Source organism: Zingiber officinale, chromosome 4A (assembly GCF_018446385.1).
Source record: "Zingiber officinale cultivar Zhangliang chromosome 4A, Zo_v1.1, whole genome shotgun sequence".
Lineage (NCBI taxonomy): Eukaryota > Viridiplantae > Streptophyta > Magnoliopsida > Zingiberales > Zingiberaceae > Zingiber > Zingiber officinale.
The window spans coordinates 36101955-36113065 of record NC_055992.1 but is presented as its reverse complement, the minus strand read 5'-3'; the positions used below and the strand labels follow the sequence as shown (position 1 = coordinate 36113065).

Sequence of the window (11111 nt, the reverse complement as noted above, 5' to 3'; positions counted from 1 at the left end):
GGCTACCACGCTGAGTCACCTGACCAACGGAGCCAAACAGCAGAATCGCCACACACCTGCCTGATATACCACTAATCCATGGGTGGTGGTGTGTGCAGTACATGTAACTGGCGATGGGCTCAACCATAGTGGAGCCGACAATCGCACAGCATGCAAACATGATGCATGATACTAAGCATGGCAATCTCATGAATAGCATAGCAAGATCCATACATAAATAAAAGGTGTACCACAAGTCAATGTATCAGATGGAAGGTACACAAACAGATAGGGTATCATATAAACCCTAGGTCCTGAACATGATATATCACATGGTTGGGTCACTACCGAAAGCATGTATGGTCAGGTCAATAATAACATGCAGTGCATAATAAATAAACAAACAACATGTAACAGATCATGTAGTGACCAACCGAATCAAAAGGAAAACACAATTCTTGCTATATGTTAGACACTTTATCATGCATATCAAAAGACATAAGTCAAAGTACCCGCCTCCAATCGAAATGGTCCAACTCGGGCGTCGAGATGTTCGTCTCGAATCAAAGTCCTGTAATAAACCGTATAGTTTAGCTAAATTTAATTATAACCAAATAGCTAAACTAATTTCAAATCCACCGACCAGTTAGGGTTGGTTTCATTAACCCCAATTACACCGTTATATAACTTCTAAACCTACATAAATAGCATACATCTAGCAATAACACTAATGACGAAAACAAAAAACCTTACCTAACTCTTTGTCGTGTTTGTTGATCCACCACAAAGACGGATTGATCAATAACAGAGAAGAATATCCAAGCTTTGCACTGCTCGGAAGGATAGAGGTGCCGGAAAGGATTTGCAGCAGTGCTGCTCGATCAACAGTCGGTGGTGGTCGGAGTGGCTCGGGAGCAAGTGTCGGCTAGGGCACAGGGAAGGACTCGGTAGTGACTCTCGTCGTCGGCGGCAGAAGCTAGGGCACGGTAGAACCAACAGTGGTACGCGGGTGCCGGAATCGGGGTGGCCGGCGCTTCTCGAGTGGCTGGCGTCGGGTTAGGGCACAAAAAGTAGCAGCCGACGCTAGGAACTCCACGGCAAGAGCTAGGGCTCCGGGTGGTCGACGGTGGCTCTCTACTAGGGCAGAGGAAGGGTCGCCGGCACTGCTCGTGCGTCGGTGGAGATGCTCGGCTCGGCGGCACAACCCAATTAGAGCACGGTGTCGCTCTGGTGGCGGCAGAGGAGAGGAGAAGAAACGTCGGCACGGCTTTGGTGCACTCGGGGAAGAAGGAAATGAAGAGGAGTAGCGGCGCCGGAGAAGATAAACCGAAGACGCTCGGCGGTTAGGGTAAGGAGATGAAAGGAAGGCGGCGTCGGGCTCGGGTGCGAGGAGGGGGAAGAAACGAAGGATTTAAAGAAAAAATAAAAAAAAAGAAAATGAAAAAGGAAAAGAAAAATAAAATTTTTCCTTATTAAAACTGGGTAGCCTAAACAGGCTTTTCCGGACCCCGTTTTTATCCCCGTCAACTCGTCCGTACGAGCTCCGAAAAATTCCCGAAAAATCTCCAAAAATTCCGGAAAATTCCCTTATTAATATTCGCCTATTTTTTTCCGGTATTTTACATTCTCCCCCACTAATAAAAATTTGGTCCCCAAATTTCGTTATCTACCATCAGCAAGTACTAACAACAGATATAAAATATAAATGCTGAACGGTAAATTAAATCACATACCTCAAGTGAAAAGATGGGGATATCGAGCTCGGATAGTATCCTCGAGCTCCCAAGTAGCCTCCCCGTCTGAATGATGCTGCCATCCGACTTTAACCAACCGGATGGTCTTGTTCCGCAACTGACGCTCTTTCCGGTCCAGAATCCGTACCGGAATCTCCTCATAAGTAATGTCAGGCTGAACTGGAATAGGAATATCAGCCAGTACATGCGTCAGATCAGGTACGTATCTCCTCAACATAGATACGTGAAATACATCGTGGACGCCTGACAGGGACGGTGGTAGTGCCAGTCGGTAAGCTACTGCTCCGATCCTCTCCAAGATCTCGAAAGGACCAATGTACCGCGGAGCTAGCTTACCTCTGATGCCAAATCTCTTCACCCCTTTCGTGGGTGAAACTCGCAGAAATACATGGTCACCAACAGAGAACTCTAGTGGTCTGCGTCTCCGATCAGCGTAACTCTTCTGGCGATCCTGCGCCTCTGACATCCTCCGTCTGATAGTACGGACCAACTCTGCATCCTGCTGAACTCTCTGAGGTCCCAACAACTGGCCTCTCCAACCTCATCGAGGGCGGTGTCCGACAGTGGTTTACCATGGCAACGCTCAAACGGTGCCATCTGGATAGCCGAATGAAAGTCGTTGTTGTAAGCAAACTCTACCAACGACGGATGGTCCTCCCAACCGCCTCCAAAATCCATAACACATGATCTCGGCAAGTCCTTAAGAGTGCGAATAGTCGCTCTGATCGTCCATCCGCTCGGATGGAAAGTCACTAAGTCGAGCTGTACCCAAGGCTGCCGCAGACTCGCGTAAACGAGACGTAAACCGTGGATCTCTATCCGAAATGATACTCAGCGGAACGCCATGTAGTCTGATGATCTCCGGCAATACAGATCGCCAATCGATCCAGGGATCAGTCCTCCGGATCGCTAAGAAATGCGCAGATGGTTAATCGATCAACGATTACCCAAATCGCGTCATGACCTCGTCGTGTCCTCGACAATCCTACCACAAAGTCCATGGTAATGTGATCCCACTTCCACTCGAGAATAGGAATCCACTGAAGTAATCTGGCAGGTCTCTGGTGCTCAGCCTTCACCTGCAGACAGACAAGACATCTAGCTACAAATTTTGCGATGCCTTTCTTCATTCTATTCCACCAATAGGAATGCCTTAAATCTTGATACATGCGGATCCCACCTGGGTGGCTTGCAAATCGAGAGGGATAAGCCTCCTGAAGTAACTGCTCCCTGACCGGGTGAGATGGAGGTATGCATAATCAGCCTCGGAAATATATAATACTTGCATCATCTCGGGTGAACTCTATCTGCTGCCCGGAAGCTATCTGGCTGCTAATGGGCTATAAGTGCTAATCACTGGCCTGAGCTTCTCAGATCCTTATCATGATCGACGACTGAGCAACCATGGCAACCAGAATACCCTGCTTTGTCGGTCCCTGCTCCTCAAGGTCTAACTCGGAAAAATCCTGAATCAAGTCTGTGACTAAAGCTCGGTGGCAAGCCAAAGTCGCTTTGGACTTCTGGAAAAGTGCATCGGCAACCACATTAGCTTTCCCGGAGTGGTAGCTAATGGTACAATCGTAGTCCTTCAGGAACTCCATCCATCTCCTCTGTCGGAGATTAAGCTCCTTCGGGTTGAAAATATATTTGAGACTCTTATGATCGGTGAGAACCTCAAATGTGATACTATATAAATGATGTCGCCAATTCTTCAAAGCAAAGATAATGGCGGCTAGCTCCAGATCATGAACTAGGTAGTTCTTCTCATGCTCCTTCAACTGACGAGAAGCATAAGAGACTACTCTACCGTGCTGCATCGAAATAGTGGCCAAACCCTGAAGAGAAGCGTCGGTGTAGAGTATCTCCGGAAGGTAAAACCAAAACTGGAGCCGACACTAATCTCCGCTTCAGCTCTGAAAGCTGGTCTCGCAATCCTCGGTCCACGTAAACTTCACGCCTTTCCTAGTAAGGCGTGTCAGCGCATAGCAAAACCCTCGACAAAACGTCGGTAATATCCGCCAACCCGAAAACTGCGGATCTCTCGAACCGACTTGGTGCTCCCAGCGGTGACACTCGATCTTCGAGGATCAATCAAATACCTCTACTAGAAACCACGTGTCCCGAAAACCGATGAGGATAGCCGACGGCACACTTGTTGAACTTCGGGGATCCGTCAAGAATCTCCAAGATCATAAGATGCTATCGTGCTCCTCCTGAATGAGAGTAGACCAATATGTCATCAATAAAACGATAACAAACTGATCCGGATACCCGAAAAATATGGTTCATCAAGTCCATAAACACCGCTGAGCATTGGTAAGCCCAAATGGCATTACCAAAACTCATAATGACCGTATCGAGTACGGAAAGTTATTCCGAGTCTCGACTCTCACCTGATGATATCCGGATCGTAGATCAATCTTAGAATACACCGATGTACCTCTGAGCTGATCAAACAAATCCTCGATCCGTGGTAAGGATATTTATTTCTAACGGTCACTGTATTGCGATGTACAACCTCATGGTGCCATCCTTTTTCTTGACGAACAATACCAGAGAACCCCACGGAGATACACTAGGGTGAATAAATCCCCTATCCAATAACTCTTAGGGTTGGACCTTTAGCTCATCCAACCCTTTCGATGTCGTACGATAAAGAACTTTCGATGCTGGCGCGATCCCCAAAATCAACTCAATGGCAAACTCCACTTGCCTTCGGGGAGGCAAGCCTGGTAGCTCATCTGGAAATACATCCGGATACTCTCGGACAATTGGAATGCCTGAGAGTTATGAACTACTGTTGTCGTCAACATTAATTAACAACAAAATAAATCCCTGATAGCCATGCGACAACAACTTCTGAGCTTGAATAACAAAAATGGTCGATATACTGTCATCCTTGATGCCAGTGAAATACCACGAGAGTTGGTTCGGAGGTCGGAATGTGACCACCCTCGTCGGCAATCAACCATGGCATGATATGCTGATAGTCAATCCATGCCAAGAATAATGCCGAACTTAACCACTTCCAGTACTAATAAATCTACAGTGAGTATATTTTTCTCGAAGTCCAATGGGCATCCTCGGACCTCCTGAGTAACGTCTAATGTATCACCGGACGGTAGGGAGACGGTCAATCGCTGGGGTCTGAAAGTGGGTAATCTACCAACCTCCAGCATAAAAGTGCGAGATATAAATGAATGCGAGCTACCAATATCTATCAGTATATCTGCAGATAAGGCATAAATAGAAATCATACCGCGGAAAACGGATCCGTCAGCTCGCTGCGCATCGTGAACAGGCCAGGCGGAGGAGAAGCGGGCGAGCACGGAGTCGACGGAGGGGTGGCCGAAGGAGAAGGGCTTGCCGCTGCGGGAGAAGGCGAGGACGGCGATCTCGGCGCCGCAGAGGACGGAGAGCTCGGCCGCCTTGCATCTGATACTGCCCCTGCGTCTGATAATAAGGTCCTGGAACAGAACCTTGGGGTGCTATGGAAGCACTGGAGTACTCCTGTCCAAGCATGCCAAATGCCGCTGCTGCATGTGAAGCACTCGGCTGCTGGCCAGGCAAAGGTTGGGCTCTACGCCCTCCTCGATAAGTACCGGACTGACTGGACTGCCCTCCATGATCCGTCCCTCCGGAAGTCATATACTGAGTCTTCTGCGGACAATCTCGGCTCTGGTGTCCAGGCAGTTTGCAATGAAAGCAAACTGACTGTCCCAGAGATACTATACAGAAAGGGCAGGATGAAGATCCTAATATTCAATAGATCAAGCAGGGAATACAGGAAGAAGAAAATGGAGAGTTTCGAGTATCAGGCCGTGAGATACTATATTTCAGTAATCGCTTTTGTGTCCCTAATCAAGAAGAACTGCGAAAGAAAATTCTAGATGAAGCCCATGGAACACCCTATGCAATGCATCCTGGTTCTACCAAGATGTACCAAAATATAAAGGAACACTTCTGGTGGTCTGGAATGAAAAGAGATATTGCTAGATATGTCAGGTCCTGTCTGACGTGTCAACGGGTTAAAGCAGAACATCAGAGATCAGGCGGAGTTCTGCAACCTATCTAGATCCTAGAGTGGAAGTGGGAGGATATATCTATAGATTTCATAGTAGGACTACCCAGAACCACGAATGGTTACGATGCTATCTGAGTAATAGTGGATAGATTAACCAATTCAGCTCATTTTCTAGCTATCAGAACATCTTACTCTATCAAACAACTAATGCAAGTGTATGTTAAAGAGGTTATCAGATTGCATGAAGTTCCCAAAACCATAATTTCTGATAGGGATGGTCGCTTTACTTCACACTTCCGGGAGTATGTTCAGAGAGCTCTTGGCACTAATGTTAACGATCTGCATATAACGACCACCCTCCTTACTACTACTCTCTAAGGGTGGACGCTACTTAACTACTCATTCTACTTAACTGATATTGCTTACTCTAAAGATAGTAACACTTACCCCCTTTAACTGCTCCGGAAAATAAGAACAGAACATGTAACTTACAACAACTAATGCATGTAATTCAAGTGTAATAACTATATCATATCAGAATTTCCATGCAACCTTAGTTAACAATAAGGAAAATAGTTAACCCATCAATGAATCCCCTAGTAGCACGAAATAGTGATGTGCGTAGATTATATACTCTTTTATGCATGTTTTTACGCACATTTACATACTTTGAGCATGCTTGATCTATGCACTTTTATACTTCCAGCTTTCCTTTTAGCATATTTACTCTTTTGGTTCGGAGATCTGCTTTTTGTGCATTTTCTATACACAGGAGTCGAAATTGGTGAAGATTATGCGTCCTCGGGCAAGCTTGGAAGGAATTGAAGGGAGAGAGCATCAGGCCGTGTACCACACACGACCGTGTAGTTTTAACAGGAAGGGAAGAGGATATGGCCGTGTGAATCTCACACGGCCGTGTCTTGATTTGAAGAAATTAGAGCAGATGCCTTACATGGCCGTGTAGATCTACACGGCCGTGTGAGATTTCCAGAGGCCAAGCAGGTGGTGGCCGTGTGCACCACACGGCCGTGTAGCATTCCAGAGAAGGGGTCCGGCCGTGAGTCACACGGTCGTGCGCAGAAAGGCTGGACATGGCCGTGTGAATCTCACACGGCCGTGTCGTGGGGCCGTGTGGCGCCCGATTTCCTCCTCTATTTAAACCCTCCTTCATGAATTGAAAGGGGATCTCTTCCCCTTTGGGAGAAGGCAAGATTTGGTGGGTTCCTCCCATTCTTGGGAGGATTTCTGGGCGATTCTTGACGATTTCGACTCCGGAGCGAGGATTGGATCCGAAGACGAGGCTTCTTCGTAGATAAGTTTTCTCTTTCCCCCTTTTCTTGGTTTCTTGGATTGGGGATTTAAGAAATGCTTGTAATCTTTATTTCTTCGGATATTCTTCCTCGATTCATGGAGTAGATCTTGTATTCTAGGATTAAGGGAGTATTTGTATGATGGATTGATGTAATCTCTTATGGATTTGCCATTTTCTTGTTTCAATGACATTGTCTTGCTTGTATCAATTAGATCTTGAATGATTAATGGTGATTTGTGCTTAATTCTTATTCTGGATTGATTGTTTGGATTTCTTGTGGACTTTATAAAGATAAACTCTCACTCGATCATCCGAGGGATCCACGTGACAGGTGCAAGCCCGTGTAAGGACGTTTGAGGGATAATCTTGAAGAGGAAATAAGAATATTCAAGAGAGTAGCATGGATCTTATGATTAGTTTCTTGTATCTTGATAGATTAATAAGTTGTGGGCTTCTATGTTGATATCCGAGGAAGGCATAGTAATAGGTGCGCTTCTGTGTAAGGACAACGTAGGTTCACGTCTAATTGATCATATTTAGATACATTTCTCAGTCCTTAGCCGGTTATCTATTGCAAGAGAGAACCGACAACTTTCTACAAGTGTTTGGCAATTGAGGGATAAGAATTGGTGAACCATTTACATTCAAGAAATCTTACAAAGAAACCGAAGCTCCTAGAATCTCCCTTTATCATAACCCAAAACACTAAACTCTTGTTTGTTGATCTTTAATATTAGATTTGTTTACCTTCACTTTGCATTTGAAACAATTGGATAGTTGTTTAGCTAATTCGCATTGAGACATTTCTAGTGCTTATTCCAGTCCCTGTGGATACGATAATATTTTATATTACTTGCGGCATTTCCGTACACTTGCGGAGCGTAACAAGTTTTTGGCGCCGTTGCCAGGGACTGCGCTATAACATTAGGAATTATCAATTGAGTTAGACTAAACATAACATTTGTTTTCCTTTCATATTGCATAGTTGTAACTAATCATTAGATTTCTGTTTTTACTTTCTTGTATAACTTTTACTTCTTGTTAATTCTTTTTGTATAAATTCAATTCTGCATTTTTTATTCTTTTATTTTTTTTTTCTGTTGAATTGTCATTTGCTACCTTGTTCTTGTGTATGCGAAGATCTAACTTTGTAGGGGAATTCTTTCCTTTTGACCCTGAGATTGACAGAAGTTTCCATAAAAGAAGAATTCTGCAAAGGCAAATTGAAGAACAGGAACATTTGAACATGGCGAATAGACCACTCAAGGATTATGCAGCACCTTATGCAAGAGGTTTTCGATCTAGTATTTCAAGACCTTCAGTGGAAGCTAATAACTTTGAGATCAAACCCGCAATTATATCTATGGTGCAGCAGAACCAATTTGGTGGAGGACCTCATGAAGACCCCAATGAACACTTAGAGGTCTTTTATGAAATATGTGGTACCATGAAAATGAATGGAGTTCCTTCAGAAGCAGTTAGATTATTATTATTTGGGTTTTCTTTAAGAGATAGGGCAAAGCAATGGCTGAATTCTTTGGCCCCTAATAGCATCACCACTTGGGAACAATGTGAGCAACAGTTTCTTGATAAATTCTATCCACCAAGTAAGACCGCTCATATGAGGAATTTAATTGCAAGCTTCAAGCAAACTGACTCAGAATCTCTTTTTGAAGCATGGGATAGATATAATAGTATGCTCAGACAATGCCCACATCATGGGTTGGAAAGATGGTTAGTGTTGCACACTTTTTATAATGGTATCAACTATCATACTAAAGTGTCCCTTGATTCAGCTGCTGGAGGGGCACTTATGAATAAAAGTTTAGATGAAGCTGAAGAAATTATTGACAGTGTAGCACAAAATCATCATCAATGGGAAAATGAAAGAAGTTGTGGCTATTCTTCTGTAAACCCAACAATTAAAGCATCAGGGAAGTTTGATGTAGATGCAGTCACTCTTTTGTCTGCAAAATTGGACGCTCTTATAAAGAAATTCGAGAATATGGGGACTAGTGCTAATATGGTCAATGCTATTAGTACATCTTGTGAAGTATGTGGGAGTTCAGAGCACTCAAATGACTCATGTCCATTGGGAGCTATCACTGCACAAATCAATCAACTGGAACAATGTGATGCAATCATGAGTTACAATCAAAGGCAGAACAACCCATACTCAAATACTTATAACCCTGGATGGAAGAGCCATCCCAATTTTTCTTACAGAAATAATCAAGATCAAGGACCATCTATGGGGGCAAGACCAAATTTTCAAGCTGGGCAACAAAATTTTCAACATTTATCTTCTCAAGGCTTACCAAAGTCAAATATTGAAAAGATGCTTGAAGAAATTATCTTAAGTCAGAATGAAATGAAGTAAGATTTAGCAAAACTCATTCAGAGAATGGATAATTCTGAAAAGCATCAAAAGATCCAGGATAGTCAAATTGCCCAACTAGCTTCCTCATCATCCAGAGCACCAGGACAACTTCCAGGAAAACCTGATGTGAATCCTATGGAGCATTGCAATAGAATTGAGCTTAGGAGCGGACGGACCTTGGGAGACTCCCAAGTGACTGCTCCAAAAGGGATACAAAAAGAAGAAGAGCTCTCTCCTCTTATACCAAATCAGATTCAAGCTAATGAGGAGAGTACCATTGAGGTTGAAGAGACTCTTCCACTGAACCATCAGAGCAAAGCTATCCCTTTTCCTCAGAGACTTACAATGCTCAAGAAAGATGAAGAATTTGGCAAGTTTTTAGAAAAAGTTAAGGAAATTTGTGTAGAGGTACCTCTTATTGATGCTATTCTTCAAATGCCTAGATTTGTCAAATTCCTGAAGGATCTCATGTCAAACAAGAGAAGAAGATGAGAGGTTGAGACCATTGCGCTTAGTGAGGAATGTAGTGCTATTTTGGAGAAGAACACTTCCCCAAAACTAAAGGACCCAGGGAGCTTTTATATTCCTTGCAACATAGGAAAAGAATTTTTTGAAAAAGCTTTTTGTGATTTGGGGGCAAGTGTTAGCCTCATTCCCTATTCAATTTGTAATAAATTAGGTCTCAAAAACATTAAACTTACTACTATGGCACTTCAACTTGCCGATCATTCCTGCAGGTACCCTTTGGGTATTATAGAAGATGTGCCAGTAGAGGTGGATGGGAATGTTATTCCCACAGATTTTGTCGTGTTGGACATGGAAGAGGATCCCAGGATTCCTATCATATTAGGAAGACCTTTCCTTGCTACAGCTGGAGCTATAATTGATGTCAAAAATCATAAGCTTTCTTTGGTAATTGGTAAGGAAAGGTTGGAATATGATTTATCTAATATCTCTAACCATGTCTTGTCTCTTTTAAATGCTTGTAGCAGGACAAGCATTTATAAACTTGAGGAATGGAATTTCCATCCTCATGGAAGGCCACCAAATGAAGGAGACAATGTGATGGAAGATGTTGGGAGAAGATCTCCCAACAAAAATGAAAAGTATATCTGTCCTCCAAGGGCGAGGAAAAGAAGTGAATGATCAAGTTTGGTCGAGCTAAAGACCTTAAACAAGCGCTTCTTGGGAGGCAACCCAAGGGTTCTTTTAGTTAGTTTTGATTTGTATTTTAATGTCTTTTAGTTTGATGCATTCTTTTGATTTTGTTTTCAGGTTAGGTGCAAAACAGAGCCCGGCCGTGTGCTATACACGGCCAGGCAAAGGTTGCAGAGAAGGGAAGTGCTTGGGCCGTGTCATCCAGACACGGCCGTGTAGGATCTCCCGAGGAGAAAAAGGTCTAGGCCGTGTCTCAAACACGGCCGTGTAAAGAATCCCGAGGAGAAAGATGGAGAGACCGTGTCCCAGACACGGCCCGTGTCTGGAATCCAGAGAAGAAAGAGAAGGGGGTCGTGTCACAGACACGGCCGTGCGATGAGAAATGAATATGGCCGTGTGATATCACACGACCTGATCCACATCTTTTTAGGGAATTAGGGCACGGGGTGTGGGCGGCACACGGCCGTGTACCGCCGCTCGTTCCTCTTTCCTATTTTCCCATTT

At 44.1% G+C, this 11111-nt stretch overlaps 1 protein-coding gene and 1 non-coding gene across 2 annotated transcripts in view; both read right to left on the bottom strand.

Annotated features, from left to right (window-relative positions):
* Positions 1-3932: 3932 nt before the first annotated feature.
* LOC121972344 overlaps positions 3933-11111 on the bottom strand; it is a 136673-nt gene continuing 129494 nt past the window's right edge. Inside the window, exons 2-3 of the mRNA XM_042524027.1 lie at positions 4993-5186; positions 3933-3946 (exon numbers count right to left, since the gene is read on the bottom strand). Of these exons, the coding sequence (XP_042379961.1) occupies positions 3933-3946; positions 4993-5186 (208 nt within the window). The remainder of the gene's footprint in view (positions 3947-4992; positions 5187-11111) is intronic.
* LOC121974022 lies at positions 8689-8794 on the bottom strand. Its single transcript, XR_006109908.1, has one exon. It is a non-coding gene; the product is annotated as a small nucleolar RNA R71 (small nucleolar RNA).